General features: G+C 36.6%; 1 protein-coding gene across 1 annotated transcript in view; it reads right to left on the bottom strand.

Moving 5' to 3' along the window:
* The window catches only part of LOC147843922 (uncharacterized), a 143,860-nt gene extending 120,848 nt beyond the window's left edge, over positions 1-23,012 (bottom strand). Inside the window, exons 1-4 of the mRNA XM_087253372.1 lie at positions 22,871-23,012; positions 15,604-15,732; positions 2,863-2,914; positions 2,396-2,698 (exon numbers count right to left, since the gene is read on the bottom strand). Of these exons, the coding sequence (XP_087109498.1) occupies positions 2,396-2,685 (290 nt within the window). The 5' untranslated portion in view covers positions 2,686-2,698; positions 2,863-2,914; positions 15,604-15,732; positions 22,871-23,012. The remainder of the gene's footprint in view (positions 1-2,395; positions 2,699-2,862; positions 2,915-15,603; positions 15,733-22,870) is intronic.
* Between the last annotated feature and the right edge of the window lie 273 nt (positions 23,013-23,285).

Genomic DNA, 23,285 nt, shown 5'->3' with positions numbered 1-23,285 from the left:
AAAGTTTTCAAAACCTTTTTTTTTTCGAGAGCCACATACTCTATATCTAAAGTATCTAAATATTTTATATTTGATTTTATTTTCTATTGCAAAACTTCTATTTCTCCATAATTAAGATCTTTATTGTTATTATTGTTGTTATCATTAAGGCAAGGAGTGGTTGTGTAAGCATTTTACTTTATATCAAACTGTGTATGACTGTGTATGTGACAAATAAAATGTGAATTTGAATTTTGAAATGTAATATTACTATGTTTCTGCTCAAAAAAAAAAAAAAAAAAAAGTACTGCAAAACACTCAGCCCAAACTGCAATACAAGCAGGGTGCAAATTATACATTGACGATTTTGGGGTCAAGTTTATCAGTTATGTTCGGTAATATGCCTCAGTGAACCAAATTTATATATATAATTCAATTACATCTTTATTAATCAAAACTTTTATTATGTTTTCAGTGTTTTGAGGGATATTGAGTGGTTCTCAGTGACATTTGTGATATTAAATAAACAGTGATAAGTTTGCATTCCTGCACCTATTAATAGATGACCATGAAAGACGCACATATTTTTAAATTTACTGTTTAACATCCATGTGCGAGCCAATGTATACAGAGCCGCCCCAAAGGGGTGGCCAGGGCTGGTCATGGCCACCCCTGTGTAATCTCTGGCCATCCCAATATGATTTTGCTGTTGATATAATTAGTTTAAATGCAATTACGTAAATTCACAATAACTCTAAATAAATAAATAAATAAATAAATAAATAAATAAATAAATAAATAAATAAATAAATAAATAAATAAATAAATAAATAAATAAATAAATAAAATGCAGCCACTAAAATTGGCTGGCTGCACCTCAGGGATAAACTGCTGTTGTGTTCAACCGCAGCAGGTAACCTGACTTTACCACAACAATTTCAAGTTCACGTTACATTCTTTTAAAAAAAATAAGGGCAAAGTTCTTATAGCATAGTTTGTTTAGTATTCTTTGAAGACAAGAGACAAAACACATCTTTGGGTTCATGAGATTGTACACTTCAAATGCATAATGTTAAAATAAAAAATTGTGTTTTCTTCAACTAAAAAACCACAAATTCAAAAATAAACAAATAAATAAATAAATGCATTTTAAAATTAGCATTTCAGAATATAATTTATGTTAAAATGAAAAACCGCAAATCTAAAAATAAATAAATAAACAAACAAATAAATAAACAAATAAACAAACAAATAAATAAATAATAAACAAACACATAAATAAATAAATAAATAAATAAATAAATTGATTTTAAAATTAGCTTTTCAGAATATAGGTTATTTATCACCTCTATTTTTTTGCTGGTTGGCACACAAGGGTCAAAAATCTGAATGATTGTAAAATCTGGATGTATTTTGCAAAAAGGTACATCAAAAAAAGAAGCTGTGTCAATATTGTGGCTCAAAAAGTAACATGGATAAATTACATTATTAGGGTCTGTATAGTGTGTGTGTGTGTGTGTGTGTGTGTGTGTGTGTGTGTGTGTGTGTGTGTGTGTGTGTGTGTGTGTGTGTGTGTGTGTGTGTGTGTGTGTGTGTGTAGTAATACTTTTTGTTCAGTTTGTTCATTTGTCTGTTCTATTAATTAATCTTAAACATGGAATATACTGTACACTGTATACAATAAACGGATGTGCAAATATAACTGACCTGAAAAGGGTTTTTAAACGAAATATAGATTTTTATTTGGTTTGCACAAATACTTGCTCACTTATTGCAATATTTTAAGAGTAATTCATTAAATTAATCAAAACCACATTATTTCATTTACCAGTAACAAAATAAAAACTTTAGTTTAACTTGAAGTTTTACAGACACCTACAAATGCCTTTTTTAAAAGATACATGTTTTGTGAACACTTTCAATGTCTGTTTGTGCCAGTTTCAAACTGATGTATTGATATTTTTAGCGCAAACATGCATTCACAATGGTATGAACGATAATAGCAGTGGTCAAATATATATCTATTATTTTAATTATAATATTTTATACAAAACAGATCAGAGCAAAACTATTTCTTAACTATTAAAGGGCAGACCCCCACACATCTTGTTTTGATGTCCTTAAGCATTAATTTGAGGCGTCATACCCCCCCAACCCAAACCCCCCCCCCTGTAATTCGCACCCAGAATACAAGCTATGTAGAGAAAGCAGATTTGTCACAGTCTTATTTAGCTTCCTAAAATTCACAGCCTCCACAGCAGAACAGGCCTACCACCCACTCTTCAAAAAACACAAAACCACTGTGACACCAATCCACAAACATTACAGTGTAGCTCTACGATTTCTGTAGGGAAGCATTATGCCGGGTTAAACTTTCTGTCTTCATTCACTACTGTAAAGTGAGAACGTTTCTTACCTCAGGGCAGAGACACACTCGCCCACTTCCCCACACTGGACAGATCCACCGCAGGGCTCCAGGGTGGTCCTCTTCAACTTGGCGCTAAAAGGACAGTGCAGCCAAATGCCCCAAAGCACCTCTGCAGGCCTCTCATGAATCAAACATGCTCTTCTGTCCGCTTCTCTCTGAGCACAGGGGTCAGCGAGAAGCATTAATACTCCCAGACTGCAGGCTGCCAGTCCTGCCCTGCCCTGCTCTGACCTTCCTCCCTTCTGCCCCCAGCAAGAGGCCATGAGTCCAGCACACATCCAGGAAACCCACCTTCACCCCAGTCACATCGCATTACATTCACACAGACACACACATAACGAGAGAGAGGAAAAAGAGGGAGGTGAAGAAACACACAGAGATGCACTGTAATAAATGATTTGAACAGTAAAAAATATAGGACAAAAACTTGTTTGTGGGAAGACAGCATCAGTTACCTGCTCACACTTTCAGCAGCATTGATTCCCTGTAGTTTTCAATTCACTTTTTCTACAGGGATTATAAAAAGGCTTCATTAGAGTGTTACATGATATGAACTGAACAAACCACAACTAAATGTGCCAAAAAAGACTAAAGTACAAGACTGTGTACCACATCCAGTGAATATGTGATATCCAATTAGATTTAAAGAATAAAATTAAATATAAAATTATTCATTTAAACCTGTCAAATGCTATACTTTAATATATTGTGGAGTTTACTTATACACAAACATGTATTTTCACAGAAATGTAACAGGATTTTGGTAAGTACTTTAAAAAAGTAATACATTACAAATTACTGACTACTACTATAAAATCGTAATCTGATTCCATTACTAATTACTTCATGTAGAAAGTAACCAGATTACCAATTACTTTACTTTGAAGTTACTTTTAAAACATATAAATATACTAAATAAACTGCAGCTCTTTTAGTCATTTAATATTCACTGAAAAACATTACAATGGGTTGATCACAGCGGCTTCACATATTCAAAACACAACTTTAAGCTTCTGACACCCACTTGTAAAACAGAAGAAGACAAAGTTGACACGCTTGTTGTTATGGATGGTTCAAGTAGCAACTCCAGCTCTAGCGATGAAGAAATTATTATTGTTCACCAGCGCAATAAGCAGCTCCACTATCATATCGCCTTTGGGAATCTTCTTTAATGTTTGCTGGCATTGACAGTTTTGTGCTTGAGCACGTCCAAGTGCTGCTTACTGTAACTTCAGCAGCTTCGTGCCAAAGTGCCAATCTGATTGGTGGAGAAGGTTTTGACGGGTCAAAACAAAAAAAAACGAGCATGAGGTGTTTCTTAAAAAATTATGCTTTTACGTCTGGCGTTTTGCGCGTTGGTGTGCACGATCACATTGGTGCCCTTTATTTAGTCACGAGGCGTTAAACGTAAATGGAAAACGCAAGCAAAAAGCGTCCTGGTGTGCACGGTTTCACACTAGCACTTTTATTCTGCACCCGGGTTTGATTGACGTCATGGTACGGTATGTTTAGCTTGTGTGAATGTGTATTCTGAACTCGGGTGCGCACCCATGAACTGTACCCGAGTCCACCTGGAAGAGGTGGTCTGGGGTACGGTTCATGCGAACTCCGGTCAGGTTCACTATGGGAATGAATGCAACAGGAGTGTTGGCAGGTATGCTCACACATACACTCTGCACTCTGACTACTTCAATATTGTTGATAAACCGTAATGGGCGCTTTTCTCCATCTCGTAGTGAACGCAGTCGACCAATCACAACGAACTGTTATTGGTCCAATCAGTGCAGATTAGCATCGCGCTAAAGAGGGATTTGGGAACAAATGAATCGCTGAACGAATCATATGGGAGTCGCTGGGATGACAATGTAAAAATAAATGCATATTATAAGACAAACAAAGTGTTTTTTGTCATTGCATGCATATCAGCCTGTTGTTGGAGACTGCAAAAACAAAATATGATGCATTTTAATTCATAATAGGGGCTCTTTAAAGAAGCAACCACTGTCGACAGCATCCATTTCAGCTTGCCTTCTCCAGCTATTTAAAAGCGCATGCTCATTAACTGACATTGCAAAACATGATTTCAAAAGCAAATATTGTTTTCTAAAAGCTAAATTTGTAACTTAGGTACCGTAATTACATTGGCTTTAATAACTGTAATCAAATTACACAAATTTAAAATGCAATCCATTACCTTACTGCGTTCCTCAAAAATGTAATTAGAATACGGTTACACACAACTCTGGTGATGATACTCTAAATGGAAAAATTTAGGTACAGAATAGAGGGTGAAATTACTGTTAAAAGTATATTTATATTTAGCAAAATAGTTTAAAAGTAAAATGCAGTTAAGGGGAACGGTAGCTCAGGGGTTAGCACTGTCGCCTCACAGCAAGCAGGTCCCTGATTTGAGTTTCGCCTAGGTCAGTTGGAAGTTATGTGTGGAGTTTGCATGTTCTCCCCATGCGTTATAGGTGAATTGGATTAGCTAAATTGGCCGTATGGTATGAGTGTGTGTGTGAATGAGAGAGTGTATGGTGTTTCCTAGTACTGGGTTGCAGCTGGAAGGGTGTAAAAATTATGGTGGAATAGTTGGTGGTTCATTCCACTGTGATAAACCCCGATAAATAAGAGACTAAGCTGAAGGAAAATGAATGAATGGATAAAATTCTGTTGAATTTAACAGTATTGAAATAAGTAACGAATAAGCTTATAATTGAGTGCAATTGCACAAAATTCTATGCAAATGCTTTGCATATGATGAATTTTACTTATAGTTTTTTTTTGTTTGTTTGTTAATTGTTATCACTTGCATGCAATGAGGGTTTATGTTACATATATAAAGTTAAAGAGTGCTGAAAACTCATTTAAAATGTAATATTTTCTGTAATTAACTGTTACAATTAACTTAGCTAATTGTAGAATAAATCTTCTGTAAATATGTCCTCATCTTTAATGTATTAGTTATTTTTACAACCACCGCTGCAAGTGTTTTTATTTATTTATTTTATGTTTTTTTTTTTTTTTTTTTAGAAAAACAACATTTTTTGACAGTTTTTTTTTTAATTTCTATAGTGTGAAGGAAACCAAGAATGAGAAATGGAAAGCAAAGGGGGGTGGACGGGGATTAAGGGAAAAATAGAAAGAAAGACAAAATACGCCTTAGTCCGAGGCTGAAGGCTCCAGTGAAAATCAATTTGTATACACAATCCCTCATGAAAGCCACCCATCTTCATCCAGCGGGCGAGAGGCTGAAATATGTGACTGTCTGCCCGTGTAAATTAGCTGCTCCAGCCCATTGTGTGGCAAAGCATGACGAGGCCGGACAGTGCACTAACTCAAGCGGGAGAAGAGCTCGGTGCCGCCAAACACACACACACACACACACACGTACATACACACGTGCGCCTACACCAGCACGGCGATCCATAAATCACAGGCGGGGGAAATGAATGGCTGGTCGTCGGTGCAGGACACACCAGCTGGCTGGGCCGCCCGGGGTACCAGCGGGGGGATCACGGCGAGCAGGGCGGCCGAGCGCCATTCTGCGTATGAAGAAAAACGAGGCCCTTCTTCTCTTTTTCCTCTGCTGCCTTTCTCTCCTGGGCTGCCCGTTCACATACAACAAGACATATCGTGTGAAGAATTAACTGCCTTACAGGTACAAGGAAATTCTGCCATGGTCCAGACAGAAACTGAGAAAGCAGGCACATGTGAAGGGATATTCTGCACACACAACAGCTCAGAATAGCTCAGATACTACTGCACCGCTGTAAGAAACAAACAACCCAGGGGGCATTTTAAGGCATTATAATAAACATTAATCACATTTTAAATATCCAGGGCATACTACAATCGATTGCAAGCTTATAATACACACATTTATTAAAGGATTGGTTCACCCAAAAATGAAAATGATGTTATTAATTACTCACCCTCCTGTCATTCCAAACCCATAAGACTTTCGTTTATCTTCTAAATACAAATTAAGATATTTTAAATTAAATCTGAGAGCTTTGACCCTCTATAGACAGCAAATACTAATTTAAAGTCCAGAAAAATAAAACAACAACAAAAAAACTCCTCAAAACATAAGCTCTTAGTCCACTCTCAGAAATAAAGGTACAAAACCTGTAACTGGGGTGGTACCTATACAAAAAAATGTGTACAATGGTACCTAAAAAGTTCAATTTTATACCTTTATGGGGTACACTTTGGTATTTTAAACAACACATAACCCAGTCAGTGCAAACCTCTTATCTGTAACTTTAATCCTCGCCAGCAGATTTAACCTCTTGTTAGAAAGTAATTCCGTCATTCTGACTTCATAATAGAGCAAAAAGGTAATGATAATAGTTAAACATGGCAGTTTGTTCATGTTTTAGGTTGCTAAAACATTCATTTGCTCAGTTTTTTTTCTGGCTTCTCTTTTTTTTTTTTTGCACGTCACTCTTGCTTTTTTTATTTTTTATTTCTGACAGGATCGGATGATAACAAGGTTTGTTTGAGCTTGGGTCAATATATAATATATATAATAATAAATAAATAATCAATATATATATTTATTTATTCACTGATTTGGAGAACACTGAAGGCAACACTAACAAGCAAAACTAACAGCTAAAAAAGAAATTTGATTTCACTGGGACTTTAAATAAGTCTGAACTTGCCACTTGCTAACAATGAGTTCATGATGGTGTGTCTAAATTACTCTGTGAAACAAAACTTTAAAAAAGTATTTTCAATTTAGGATTATACACAAATTTATTCCTAAAATAGAAACATCGCATTGTAAAGCAGAAGAGAAAAATCCTAAGGAAACCAACTGTGAATCATTTTTTAGTGTTATCATGCCTACATAAACTCTTGGAGACTTCTTGTAATTTTTAACATGTTGTGATTTTAAAAAATCTTAATAAACAACAACAACAGCAACAATAAAACTAATTAAGTAGACTGTATCTACCCTCCAAATCTTAGCTTAAACTGAGAAGTGCCAAATCTCACATTTGCATTGTGCTTTCTTTTCTACCCACATGTAGAGATAATCAAACACAAAAATATGTATAAACACTTCTCATGTTCATGATATGATATATTACGCAGGGCTGTAATATACATTTCCCCCTCCAGAATGTTCACGTTTGGCAGCCAGAAAACAGATTTTGTGTCAAAATAGAATAATTTACCATCATTAAATCTTATTTATGATCTGATTTTTGGCCAATTATGCAGCCCACTAATAATGTTGTTGCCTCTAGACATAAGACTATAAGAAAATTGCTGCTCATGTCAAACAGTGTTATGAGATCGCATGATGGTTACAATTCTGCCTTAAAGGGACAGCTCACCCAAAACTGAAAATTTGATCATCATTTATTCAGTCGTATGTTGTTCAGAAGGCGCATTTCCTTTTCTCCACACAAGAGATGATTCAATGCTTGGAGGAAAAGAATTGATATATTTAAAAAGCCAAACAAACAGCTTTGAATTGATATGACACTGACAATATGTAAAATGAAGACAGAATTTCCATTTTTGGGTGATCTGTCCCTTTAAGGCCTAGTGATGCTTACATTTTGGTATGGAGTTAGAAACTAAAGCTGAAAAAAAGCTGTCTCAGCTTAAAGACACCTCTCATAATATCACATGAACTGCTCAGGTGTAACTTTTTCACAGACTTTAACAGAGTGAAAAAAAAAATATTGATGGTTCTGTGGGTCTTGTTTATCAAATCCAATTTATAATTTGTATTCTACATTGGATTTGAGTCAGGTGATTGGCTGGACCATTCTACAGCTTGATTTTCTTGGCTGTGTTTTGGATTTTTGTCTTGCTGAAATGTCCACCCTGGTTTCATCTTCATCATCATGGTTTTTTAGGTGTTGGACTGAAGCAGCCAGGGTGCGAACTACAGGGGAGCTAGCAGGAACTCGGCTCACCTAAATAAGTCATTGACTCCCCTGAAAACATAATTTGAGAATTTTTGGGGGTCTCAAATATATTGACAAGGTGTTATTTTGACATGCAGTTTCAGTATTGTGTAATGTGATCATGGATTAATATGTGTAAAAGGGCAACATTTCATTTATTTATGCATGACGGCGATTTACACCTCATTTTAAAGATGATAACTACACATGTTCTTCTTGTCATGAGCATCAAGGTGTGCGGGTGCTGCAGAGCAAAGTCCAGTCATGGCAAAGACTGTCAGCCACATGCTTTCATATGAACATTAAGACACTGCTCATTCATTTTCCAAAACAAATGATGTGATGTTGTGTTTTGTTTTATTTGCTTCATACAGTAGGCCAATAAAAAATTTTTTTTAAAGCACCATGACATTGCTGTAAACATGTTGAAGCTGAAAGCAGGTAAACTTGATAAAACGGAGCTCCTTTCAATGGTGTTTCTTTCATTTTCAAATTTGCGATTATGTTTGAAAAGGGAGATCCCATGACATTTTATAGGTCTTTGTAAAATAAAAAAGCATATGCTGTCCTTAACGCCATCATCTTGAACTTTTAGAGGAATTACCAACCTACATCAGACATGGCGTCACACAAGTTCCTGGTTGCAAAAAAACACCGGTTGCAATAGCAAACATGTCGTGTTGTGCAGTAGGATGCCAAATTCGAAGAAAAGTAAAAAAAAAAAAGAAAACTTAACTTTAACCATACACCACACTGCGTTTTATGCCAACCACAGACGTCTTTGGCTAAGGGAGGTGAATGGAGTGAGGACCTAATTAAAAATGCTTGACTTTGCAGTTCTCATTTGATATCAGGTAAGTTCACGATTTGCTGAATCATACACATTACTCATTTTTGATAGCAGCAATGATTTCAGAAAGTTAAATATGGTTAATTAAACTGCGAACACTGAATGCTTAGAATGAAATGTAAAAGTGTAAGTTCACATATACTGCCGTACAGGTGCAGTTCGCTGTCAGAATGCAGTTGTTTTGCTTGTTGATGATTACCCAGGCCTTATATAGCTTTGTTTCTTTCATTGTCTTTGGCTAGGCAGAACTTCGGTTTTTAGCTCTACAAAGTTTTGAATTTAGTAACCATGGAACATTATTTCTTGCACATGTCCACACTGAACAAAATTGTTGGCATCCAAAGACTTGTAGGCCTTTAACTTCTCTCTTGTAAAAACACTTGGAGTTTCAATGAGACAGTTGTATATTTGGGGCTGGATGCTTGGCCATTTCATATTATCCAATATCCATTGGGAGGGCGCTATCACAAACAGACCTGTCAGATGAACGCCACTCACTTTAATGTTAACTTTGCCAAATAACAGGGTGACAAGCAGTTATAATACACTGAAAGCATTATGTAAATAATAAATATATAATATGTAATCAATATAACTTATTTCTAAGACAACAAACTCTGTCCCGCATCAGATGCCATTCCCTCGCTGTAAATGCTAGCGCTCCTGTTTTTTCTGCAACCTCACTGTGAGCACATCCTGAATGTTTACAAACTGGTAATTCCTCTATAGAGTGGATAGAAAAATGATAGGCTACAAGAAGAGGTTATTTATTTTATTGTTAAGAGAAACATATTACCGTTTGTTGATTTTGTACAAACCTATTCCTCTCACAGAAGCACTGCAGGTAGAATTAGACAACAATGTTCTGTTTTTTTGCGGCTGGTGTTGTTTGTGCATGTAAAAATTAATACCATAAAAGATATTTTTAAGGGTCATAGAAAGTTATTGATGGAAAAACAATTTAGCGAGAAAGTAAACCAAAACTATATCGTGGCGTTTTGTTAATTTAGCGTACTTTGTAATATTAGTCACAATATTACAAGGACTCTTAAGATCTAAACCACCCATAACCCCCCGTTAGAAAAAAAAGTGGGCTCCCCCAAAGGTCACGTTACAGTTCGAACACTGGAAGCAGCTAATATTTATTTACACTGATGAAGGGCAGAGGGTTACTGAATAACTACAGAGAGATTTCAGCTGCTGTCTGGGCTTTCATTGTCTTTCTACACCTCCCTTTTCTCATGTGTTCAATATTTTTTCATGAGTTATTTCATTTTATTACTCATAACTTCATTTGTAAACTAATTAGACTTGTTTTCTCTGCATACATGGATTTCTTTGGTTGCTGTCAACATCCGGTTAAAATTTCAGGTCAACAGCACCTTAAGAAATGTATTTTCAGAGAAAAACGGTGACGTGTTCAATACTTATTTTAGTGAAGTTTAGTGAAGTTTGAGAGGCTCTGCTCAAACAGATTCATCAGCGTAATGACTCACTTTGAACTGCCATGAGATTCAATCTCACAATCAGATGTAATTAAAGGACAATATGTTGATGAAAGCACTTTTTTTGATGAGGATTTTGCTGAATTGTTCGTGGAGGGCTGCACTTTCCTGCTGACCAAGCTCTTCACGCGAACACAGGTGGGCGTCTGGACTAACAAGCCTCTCAAACAAAAGCTTAGCAAACTAAAACAGTAGAAAAGTGTGAAAAGAACAAAATGATGCAGGACTATCAACCCCAGAGGGCAAGAAAATAATGACTGCGAGACAGAGGCTCATCAAGTACCGAGCGCTACAAATGAGCACACTTCAGATGTGATTGTTTTTTGGAAAGGCTTGTAAATACACTCTAACCGCGCCGTTGGTAATACAACTGTTTAGATTGGAGTATTTTATATATTTGAAAAAACTAACTGTTGCTTGCCTATGCAAAACTCTGCCATAATTTATGTATTTGTGTGTTTCTATGAGATTTTTAGAGTGTTTAAGTGATTGTCTATTGGTAAAGATACACTGTAATTAAACATTTGCACAATATTAATAAGACAGTAACTTATTCATGATGTTGATAAAATGTCTGAAAGTCTGATTCTGCCATTGAATTAAAAATTAACAAAGATTTTTGCATCTTTTTATCTTAAAATTATGATTTTTTTATGGCTCAGTTGCAACTTTAATACTCAAAATTGTGAGATATAAAAAATTCTGACTTTATAATAACTTTATCACTTAGAATTCTGACTTCATTTCTCAAAATTGTAAGATATACAGTGAGAATCCTGACTTTATAACTCAGAATTGCAACTTTTTCATTTTATAATATTGAATTAATAACTACCAACTGCAACTTTATTTCTCAGAATTGCTAGAAACAAAGCCAGACTTCATAACTCGCAATTGGGACTTTTTTATCTCAGATTTCTGACTTAATTTCTCAGATTTGTGAATTGTTTAATTCTGACTTAATAACATACATTTTACAAGTTACATCTCACAAAAAGTAAGAATTCTGAAATAAAAAAATCACCATAACCTTTTTAATTTTTTTATTCAGTTGTGGAAACAGGCATTTGTTTTTTTTTTTACACATTAGGAAAAGTAATAATAATAAAAGTTTTTTAAAAACTTCAAAAAAGTTAAAAATACAGGTGAAATATTTCTGTCATCATTCAGTGTAAAATATGTGTACTGCAATGTTCTTTTTAAAGAGCCCCTATTATGGGTTTTTGAAAATTACCTTATGTAGTGTGTAACACAGCTCTAAGTGAAGTTAAATATTAGGCTTAAATCTGAAAGCTCATCATGTTTAAAACTATTAATTCATCAATAAGAGAGTCAAATCATAGTGATTCGAGTGAATCACCACTGTAATGAATCTTTATGTGATGTTGATACAGAACTCAAGCCCCGCCCATTTGTTGCATGTGCAGACCCGGGAAAATTGAAACCCCCAGCCCCGCCCACAAACACTGTAGAAAGAAAAAGAAGAAAAACACTGCAGCAGATCCTGGTTGAATCATTTTGCAAAGATGCTGTTCTCTGTAGTGTGATGAAAGGTAGCTTTTTTTCTATCCAAAGATGAGGTTGTGAAGAGTCAGTGGTTGAGATTTATTTTTGCAAAAATACCTCAGCTTTACAGCCCCAGCCTTGTGCTGTGTTCCCATCATTTTTCTGACAAGTGCTTAAGCAATCTACACACTTACAATTGGGGATTAGTTGGCCATTTCTTAAAGGAAGGATCAGAAAAGACTATTGATGTATGGGACTTTGTCAGAGCTCGATAGGAACTTTACAGTACACAGTTCATGGACCAGTTTGTTCCTCCATTTCACACGTTTAAGTAAGAGCGCTTAAAATGGCTGTCTCCTTGTTTTCTCTAGCTTGCAAAGTATGCATTTAATTGTGTTTTGTTACTTGTAACTGCTTGCAGTGTATCTGGTTAACTCTTTATATTCTCTTACTGCATCTAAAACCACCCTGAAAACATGATGCGTGTCTCTTTATTTATAGATTTAAATGGGTTTATGAGCTCGCGATCCTCTGCCGTTTGTCATTGCTATGGCTAAAATAGTTCAGTTTTTTCCACTGTGTGGATTAATACTAAATGTGTGACGTGGTTTAGAATAGAGTAATTTGCTGGTGTTATACTGCATTGCTTGCACTCCCGCATTGGGTTCACACATACACTATGCACACTGACTACCTTAAAATTGTTGATGCGCCATGTTGGGCATTTCTCTTCGTCTCTTGCTGAACGCAGTCGGCCAGTCACAACAGACTGGGTCATCGGACCGATTAGCGCAGATTAGCATCACACTGAAGAGGGGTTTGGAAACAAATGAATTGCTGAATGAATGAATGGGAGTCGTTGAGATAATTAGGTCAAAATAAATGCATATTATAAGAAAATGAAAGTGTTTTTGACCTTGCATGCATATCAGCTTGTTGTTGGAGACCCCTAAACCCAAAATATGACCTTTTTAATGCAAAATAGGGGCTCTTTAAGATAATTACAGCAAAACATTTTATATATATTTGTAAAACATATTGGTAAAAAAATAGTATTTTAAAAGATGGAGTAAAGATTTAATATGACAATTAAACAGTATTTTGGGGCTGCAGCACTATGGTTCTTATATTGGGTAAGCCATTAAATGCCATGAAACTATTATTATGCTAAACATGACCACAATAAGATATTTTAATATAAAAACTACTATACATTTAATAAGTGTCTTATGCAAAATAAAATTAATAACTACATAAATAAATGGTAAAATGTAGGATTTGTTAGATTTAATTTATTTATTTTATTTTCAGCTTGGTCCCTTCATCAATATGGGGTCGCCACAGCAGAATGAACCGCCAACTTATCCAGCATACTTTTTTTTTTACGCAGCGGAAGCTTCCAGCTACAACCCATCACTGGGAAACATCCATACACATTCATTCACACCCATATCCAATGGAAAGGAAACCCACGCAAACACGGACAGAACATGCAAACTCCACACAGTAATGCCAACTGATCCAGCCGAGGCTCGAACCAGCGACCTTCTTGCTGTGTGACGAACGTGCTACCCACTGCGCCACCATGTCGCCCATTTGTTAAATTTAGCTTAGACAAAACAATCAAAATGAACAGAAAACATTTAAATCTGTATTACATCTTTAGACCTCTTATCATCTTTGACGCAACAACTGGAACAAAATGTACCGCTTGTTGTTTTGCAAATGTTAATCTCTATCCCCTAATGTTAACTAATGGAATCTTCTCATAAAGTGTTCTCTTTAAATTTGTATAAATGCACTGGCAAACACTGAACTGCTTTGTACCGGCACCAAATGTTATGAAAAGTGTTCCTACAGCAGGTACATTCTCACAATTCAAGAGCACTGTTGTGTTTTAGCCTAGCAGAAGGGCTGTAACACCATGCATAACATTGCCTGGGGAAAACCGTGGAGCTTCAGTTGACGAAAACCACAAAACTGCGGTGAGGGAAAAGAGGAAACAAATGTCATTGTCTGTGTGAGTAAGGGCAGAGGGGCCGAGCCCAGTGACAGACAGGCACAATTATCTGCTCTCCTGTCAACAGTTTTAACCTAATTTCTCAGCGACCAGAGACCCTTGATACAGTCTATCGGCGGCTAGAAAAAAAAAAAAAGTATTATCTTCCACTTCCTGCTTTCTCTTTGGAGGATGACTTTTCAGCTGTCATGTCTTTGTGATGGATGAAAGCCAAAGAGAGAAAGTAAGACCGGGAGTGAGAGAGAAGGCAGATCCAGCATGGTTAAGACACCTCTAACCCCTCGGCTTCTCGCTTTTCTTTAGCACTTCCCAAATCATCCCTCTTTCTGCACTCGTCTACCCTTCTCTACCCTTCATGTGACCCCGGAGGTCTCCAGGTGCGCAGAGATACACCTGCTGCCCGAGGACCAGACGACATCACAGGCTTGGCATCAGTTTTGACAGGGTGTCTGATTCAATCATCACATCTGGCGGAGTCCGAGCACTGAGAGAGCCAGTCAGCCCTCCTAAATCTCACCCCTCCACCAGGAGCTAAACATGCTGCCAGATTCATATCACATACACACACAGCAAAAGATGCATTAAAGCACTCAAGCTGCAGCTTTCAACAGGACACATGACACAAGCAGAAAGCAAACCTGCAGGTCTAAAAAATGAAACAGCCAGCTTGATTCTCTTAATGAAGGCAGTTTTCCATAAAAAGCTGCTTTTTGCCGTCACCTCACCAGCCTGTTAGGCAGCAGCTTCCAATCGCTGTAATTTAGTGGACTGGGCTCTCCTGCAGCTGTTGCCGTCACCCCTGCCTAACAAATGCAATAACGCTCGCATGCAAATGTCCCACGGTGTATACAGCTTAAATTCCTCAACATCATCTATAATGCTCAGGATCTAAGCATTCTGGAAGAGTTTGTCGCTTCGTTAAAAAGTGAAATGCTTGAAAAAAGGAATCTGCCATTAAAATTATAGGTTGAAAGTTCTGAGCATGATTTAAGAGACAAGTTTGTTTGTTTTTTAATGAAAAATTGTGATTTGTACAGGGCGGAGAGAGCTTAACAAGCTGCAATTAAAGAAAACACATGCAATTGCAAAAACCCCCAGCAAATTAAGTTCATCGGTTTGACAGCAAATGTGTTGCAAATCCTCACAACACAAACACGTTTAGAAAATGTGCTGCAAGTTCTCACAATGCTAACAAATTAAGAAATTGTACTGCAAATTCCAACATAGGCTAATTCTGAAAATGCTACCCTATATGGATTTCTGGAGATCTCAAATTATGTAGCCAGAAGTACATATGGCTGTATTTCATTTTTAAAATGAACGCTACAAGGCGGTATGATGCCGTTTTTTTCACGCTTAAGGCTTAACAGCTGATCACTTACCTCCATATGAACGGCTTTTCTGCTGTTACCAGTTTGTCCTGTAGGCAGCTCGATATTTACCACGGTGGACATGTGACGCAGAAAGGAGCTGACCACTTCGATGGCGTTCGAGTACGGCAAAGAACGATTCTAGAAAGCGGGTAAGATAAAAACAATAGCCAAAAAAATAAATAAACAAGTAAATAACAGGATGAGAATGTGGTAAAATTTTGGGCATTCCTTTTTTTTAATTGCTTCTTAAACTGTAAATTCTTAGTTTAGGGAAGTGGGTTGGTGGGTCAATCAGTGCTTTTGAAAACACTATTAGTTGGATTTAAGGAAGGAGGAGGGTGGGTCAGTCGCTTGGTCAGTCAGTCAGTCATTCAGTCAGTTGACAGCAGCGTCTGGTGGATTTACACAAGAATAGCAGGCGCAAATGGTATTCGCGAGAGAACTTTGACATCTGAAAAAGTGTTAACAATGGTCTCTGGTTAAGTCACAAAAACAAAAATTGCAAAAAAAAAAAAAAAAAAAAAGTAGCTCCTGGAGCATATTTGGTGCTTTCCAGAGTTGTATATAGAGGTACGTTTTCAGAATGAGCCTGGGTTGGCAAATTCTCACAACGCAAATAAATTAAGAAAACACATGCAAATAGCATGGAACACAATGGAAATGTTTTAAGGGGACCCAAAATTGTGACAGACCCAGCTAATTAGGTTATGGTTATTTAGGCTAATAATATACAAAAGGGAACTGATCACCTACAACTTCACTGAGCAATTGACACGGCACAATAAGCACATTCCGGACCGGTCTGTTACACTTTCTTGAATTAGAAATAAAGCTAATATTAAATAAAGCTAAATAAAATAAAACAAAAGCTAAAAATGCAAATATTGCAGAACACACAAACGTCTAAGGAATCTGACAAGGCCAATCTCTTAGACCAGTGGTTCTCAAACGTTTTTCATCAAGTACCACCTCAGAAAAAAAATGTCTCTCCAAGTACCACCAAAATGAGAAGTATTGAAATACAGTAGCGCAGTAGGCCCAGTAAAGCAGCTACAACTCTGCACAGTTAAAAAACATGGCAGATTACATCAGAAATATAGGTTATATGTCATATATGACATATTATATACATAATTTTTGATAAATTTTGAAATATGTGTGTAGCATGTACATGACATATTTCATTCCTCCGCGTACCACTAGAAGGAAGCCTGCGTACCACTAGTGGTACACAAACCACAGTTGGAGAACCACTGTCTTAGACAACAGGCAAAATTCATTTAAATCTATTAAAATGGTTTGATGTTAATTACAATTTTGGACATGCATAGTGCTGGGGAGTTTAGTAACTAATAACCAACGAGATTATGACGAAATTAAAATTGGATGATAGACAAAAAAGTAGACAAGGAAGATTTGTTAATTTTGCAGGGTTTCTACAGGTCTCATCAAATCAAATGTAAGACTTCTGAAGACCCTTTTTAAAACCATCCTGTATGAAATGTCAGACTTACGCAAGGCTAAACGGTCCAGTAAAACATTAACAAAACATTAAAAACAAATCTTATTGTGAAGAAGATATTAAAACCATATTGGAAAATTAAGTAAATAAATCAAACTTTTGCTAAAACTTTTATTGAAATGGAATGTTAGTGGTTGGATGGGTGGTAGCCCGATTGCTATACATGGACATACAGTAGGAAAATTAAGACCTGTTTAAAATGACTTAAGACCTACAATACAATGTTTCAGTGAATTTAAGACTTTTTAAGGCCTTGTAGATATCCTGTGTTTGACTCTGTATTCTGCTCTGATGACTTTTGGCCAAACTGTTCAAATGTTAGTGTCAGCACTTGTAACACACTAAATTTGGTCTTAATATGCTGTACATTGCGGATATATAGTCACATGTCCAATTAAATGAGCTACCTAACAAATTTGTTAGCAAGTCAATTGAGAATTTGAATTCCAAATCTCTTTGGGATCTCTGTCTGAAGATTATCTGAAGCTGTAAGTGGAACTAAAGTGTTTTCGTTTACCAGTGAGCTTAGCAGCCAGGCACACAACTTCATAAGATGTTAATATTAGGTTAAAAATTAAATGTCTAGCCACTGTCTAAGGGCAACATTATTTTAATGTCCAATAGCAACATCAAATGAAGTTGATATTTGGATGATTTTAGGTTGTGTTGGAAAGTGACCAAAATCCATGTCTTATAGATGTCATAGTGGTAACGTCGACACAACGTCAAGGTGTAACATAATTAGACCTTGATATTTGGTTGATTTCAGGTTGATTTTAAGTTGGACGTTGATGTTGGGTTCTGATGTCAACCCAATTTTCATTTCCAAACAAAATCCAGTGCCCCCATGATGTTGGGGTACAAAGTCAATATGACGTCATGTTGACATCCTGTGCCTGCAGTGATTAAAACATCTAAAATCCAAAATAGGTAGTTAAAATATAAAGTAAAACACACTCAATCTATATTTAAAAAAAAATATAACATAATGCAGGTAAAAACAAAAGTCTGAAATGCACTGCCCTATAGATTTGCATTCGCTCTGCAAATGTCTTCTTTTAAAAACGTAAGCTGTGATTAATTAACATGTTTATGCCTAATTTGCTCCATTGGCTGAAAAAAAAGGTCAGTAGCATCAGTTTTAACCACATTATGCCATATCTGCATATCCTGTTCTCCATCTCAAACACTCATCTTTCATCCTTTTACATGCTGACAGCTGCTGAGATGCCGGTGGGCTGGTTGGAAGTGGCCGATCAGGAATTGGTGTGGGTGTGGATACGCCGCCATTCAGAAGTGCTGAGGCCTTTCACACCCCTAATGTGTAATTAGGTGGTGTTTTGGAGCACGCAGCCTTCCTCAACTGAAATTAGTGGCCTTTTATTAATCAGACAGACCAGCACAAAGGCATTCGGAGTCCCTCTGTAATCTACCACAAAATGTTTCTCTTAATTACAGAGGTAGCAAGCAGGAGCAGGAGAGGGGGTTTATGGAGGTGCTCTGCACAATGTGTCAATTTACGTGCTGCCGTCTATGTAAAATTTGCAGCTCGGTCTGTGCAGCTGCCACATTGATAACAAATCATCTAAACTGTTCTCGTGCACATTGATGTGCACATAAACACTCCCACATGCACGGTATAAATGTCACCGCCCACAGATAAAATGTAGCATGAAGCAGTTACGGTACATGTCTACTGAGTAAAATAAGTGCATGGACATAAAACATTGATTTGAGCAGAAGTGATTACAGTGCTGCTTAGAAGTGTTTCTGTGTCTTTTACTTTTACTCAACAACAATGCGTCCAATTGATCAAAAGTAAAGTCATTTCCAGCAATTGATGGTCTTCTGAATTTTGTTCTTGTAGCACGCTGTTTTTGTTTGTTACTAATCATTAAGAAAATCATCAGTTTCATTGTGTTTTCAGCAAATAAATGCTGGCTTGGTGAGAATCATAGGGGTATTGCACAAAAGTGGAATCAAGAAAGCCAGGATAACAGAAAAAGTGCAGCTTGACCTAGTTTAATCAGGTCTTCCCCTGGCTTAGTCCGTAGCACGTTTGCTGATCCGGGATGAGAATTAGCGGCTATGTCAAGCCTGATGTAGATAGCCAGGATAAGTGTACATTCCAGAACAGACCACAAGATCGATCACAGAATCAATGGTCTAAGTATGATGTGAGCCAATTAGGTAATGAGTTGAAACAAGGCTCTAACACACCATTCTGGAAACTCGAATTACTTTCATTCAGAGAATTAACAGACACATATAAGGTGAGCTGTATTAACAAATTAAACCATTATACATTGTCTTAAATGTGACCAGTGGACATTCATGCAAATAAATGAGTTTATCATGATCTATTTCATCAAGTTTTTTAATCTTCATCTATAAGATTATTTATACATGTTGCATAAAAATTGTTGACATTTTCTAGTTGACACTCTTATCTCAATTCATTCATTAATTTTCTTGTTGGCTTAGTCCCTTTATTAATCCAGGTTCGCCACAGCGGAATGAACCGCTAACTTATCCAGCAAGTTTTTATGCAGCGGATGCCCTTCCAGCTGCAACCCATCTCTGGGAAACATACACACACACACTCAAACACTACGGACAATTTAGTCTACCCAATTCACCTGTACCGCATGTCTTTGGACTGTGGGGGAAACAAGAGCACCCGGAGGAAACCCACACGAACGCAGGGAGAACATGCAAACTCCACACAGAAACGCTAACTGAGCCGAGGAAGAATCGAACCAACTTATCTCCTTTGAATTTAAATGTAATATCTTTCTATACGGCTGCTAGGAAAACAAAGCCTTATTTTAATGAATTTAACTTTTAAATAAAACTGTTTTGTTTAAATGTACCAGAAATTATTGTTTACTGTATATTCATTGAGGAATGGATACAAATAATATTTTTTTAAAGGAGCATTTATGCTGAGCACTGTATATGCATCACATCAAACGTGACGTGATAACATGGATGCAGTTCACTAGATTGAATCTGCTTAACATTAGCTTCACATCTAACTATCAGGCACCTGTAGAGTTTATGCGTTCAAGTAAAACATATACAAATAAAATGAACCGGGTGCTTTTTAAAATGAATGAAAGTCAAAACGGTTAGGCGTCTGACAAAAGAAGTGCCCTTCTGAATCAAATCAGCCCTTCTGGATCTTTACTTTAAAGACACTACTGACTACGTTTACATGGACATCTGTAATCTAGTTATTTGCCTTAATAGACAATAATATAATTGAGGTGTTTACGTGAAGTGCTTTCATGTAAGAGTTTCCTGTAACTTTGGGTGACTTTTACATGACGGTAATAGTTTGATTGCAGAGTTTACTTTAATAATGCCACTAATATATGTATACTCAACGTCTTAAATCTATTTCTGTTTAGTTCAGTTATGACTTTAGTCAGATTAAGGTGATCACAAATCGCTGTTTCAAGCTTATGTAGTCCTATAGTTCAACATTCATGTTTAACTGAATAAACAGTTAGTAAACACTAGTACATCTTATTGAACATAAATTTTTTTCATCACCAATAATCTAATAATAGAACAGTTTCTCAAGCAGTTTGTGATGCATTTTGGAAACAGGAGATGAGTCCCTGGTCTAATGCACCACTTGGCTTGAGAAACCTGTCTCAAAGACTTACTTTTAGTTATTATTTGGGTAGCACACATATTCTGAATGCCTTCGGCAAAATTTAAATGAGCCATTTTAATCTAGTATTTATATATATATATATATATATATATATATATATATATATATATATATATATATATATATATATATATATATATATATATATATATGTGTGTGTGTGTGTGTGTGTGTGTATTTACAGTATATACAGATCCAGACTGGGCCCATCCTAAGCAATCCTCAAAACAGTCAATTCAATTATACAGTAGCGGTGCATGACTGTCAGGCGCGCTCCATAGTGATACATAGATGGAGTTTTCCAAATGCATTCTGTAAACGCAATGGGTTTTGGTTGCGTGTTTGAAAAGACATGAACACAAATTAATAATAATAAAAATAAAAATAATAATAAAAGAGACTAAGCCGGAAAGAAAATGAATGAATGAATGAATGAATAAATAAATAATAATAAATAATAATAATAATAATATCTAAACGACAATCTCAGTTGGTTTTCTTTTAAACACAACAATTTTTTTCTTAAATTAGCAAAAAAAAGTTAGGAAAGTAATTTAATGCTTCCATCATGGATCTGTGCATTTTTAAAGTGCCACCTCTGTAATTTAATGTAATCAAACGAAAAATCAAAAAGAGAGAGGTTGGTATCCCTTTTTTAACATCCTAATGTTGACAGGTATACAGGTGGTCATTGTAAAAAAAAAACTGTCCTTGCAATAAGATGAATGTTGCAAACATATAACAGTTAATACTAAAGTCTTATGAAGCCAATTTTCCAACAATTAACATATTGCATACAAGACGGAGACCATTATGTTTATATGAAAGAGCACAGAGACATGTGACCAGCATTGCCATGGATGACAGTTAACATTAGCAAATATCTGACAGCTGACCAATTAGACTAAAATGTTCGAGGCTGGCATTATGGTAAATGTACACTTTACATGATAAGTCCAGCAGGCATGGCTATGATCAAGTGACTCATGTGCACCTAATGATGACTATTCAGACAGCTAATGCCATGCAAGAAATCATGTTTGAGAATCTGGATGCAAAACAACTTCCTGTAATTGCCCGAGGCAGGCAGAGGGAACAGCACCCAGAGGGCCTGGCAATTAGGGACAGGAGGCATAAAAACATGAATGGCGCTGCTCGGCACAGTCGCTGCTGCTTTCCATTTATAATCTCAAACTCGAGCGTTCCTTTCTATCACATATGATCTATCTATATCATGTCGAACAGTGGAAGGAAATAGAAGCATTATGACTGAGCACAGTAATGTGTCTTAGTGGCTTTAGACTGTTCAGCTGAATGCAGATAAAAGAGACTTCTTTCAGTTCCCAGGTCTCTGAATGCCACTTGCGGTTAAGAGGATGTTTTTCTTAGTGAGAGGAATATCAGGCAGACTCTTTCATGTTTTTGTGCTCAGTGAAGGACAGACTTTGTGAGTACATCTCAGAACAGCGGCACACAGGAGCGTCTTATCCGTGAGGCGATGCTGTCATGAAAAGCTTTTGACTGCGTTTTCAAGAATCCGAGCCCTGGTTCTAAGGAGCAGTAAGACTGTCAATCACAGGCTCTAGTTTTGTTTTGTTTTTTTTTCTTAGCCTTCATTTACATCTGACATGGACCCGAGCAGCCGATGCTCTTTTGCAAAGCTATTGTTGTCAGGTAAATTGCAAAGCATTCGACATTTCGGTGTAGCCGAGTTACACTCGGTGAGCACAGCTTCACCTGGGGACCCCAGCTCACCTGGGGGATGTCAAAGGAACAAGAATAAGAATTTTTCTATTTTTCAAAACCAGAGGAAAAAGAAATTGTACTAGAGCATACTATATACAATCATTTACAAATTAGCATGTGAAACCGTATGCAACACACACAAAAAAAATCATTATTCATATGTCAAATAAAACACAGGCTCATTCTGAAAACATAGTCCTAAATACATTTCTGGAGATCACGAATTATGTAGCCAGAAGTATGCATGGCTGCATTTTTTTTAAATGGACGCTATGAGGCAGTATGACTCAGTTTCTTATCATGCTTACCAGCTGACCTCTTACCTCCATATGGACAGCTTTCCGGCTGTTACCAGTTTGTCCAGTGAGCTCAACATGTACATGGGTGGACTTGAGATGCAGAAGGAGTTGACCTCGATGACGGGGCTCGAGTCCGACAAAGAACGGTTCCAGAAAGCAGGTAAGACTAAAACAGAAGCCAAAAATATTAAGTAAACAAGTAAATAACATGGTGAGAGTGTGGTAAAAACCGGTAAAAATCAGACGAGGGCTTTTCTTTTTCTGTAATGCTTTTTAAATTTGTTGGTTGAGTTTGGAGAAGTGGGTGGGAGGGTCAGTCTGTGTTTTTGAAAACGCTTTTGGTTGGGTTTAAGGAAGGGGGAGGGTGGGTCAGTCAATCGGTCAGTCAGTCAGTCAGTCAAACGGTCAGTCGACAATGGCCTCTGATGGATTTACAAGA

Source organism: Danio rerio, chromosome 5, assembly GCF_052040795.2.
Source record: "Danio rerio strain M-AB ecotype USA chromosome 5, GRCz13ab, whole genome shotgun sequence".
NCBI classification, from domain to species: Eukaryota; Metazoa; Chordata; class Actinopteri; order Cypriniformes; family Danionidae; genus Danio; species Danio rerio.
This window is presented reverse-complemented; position numbering and strand designations above follow the sequence as displayed.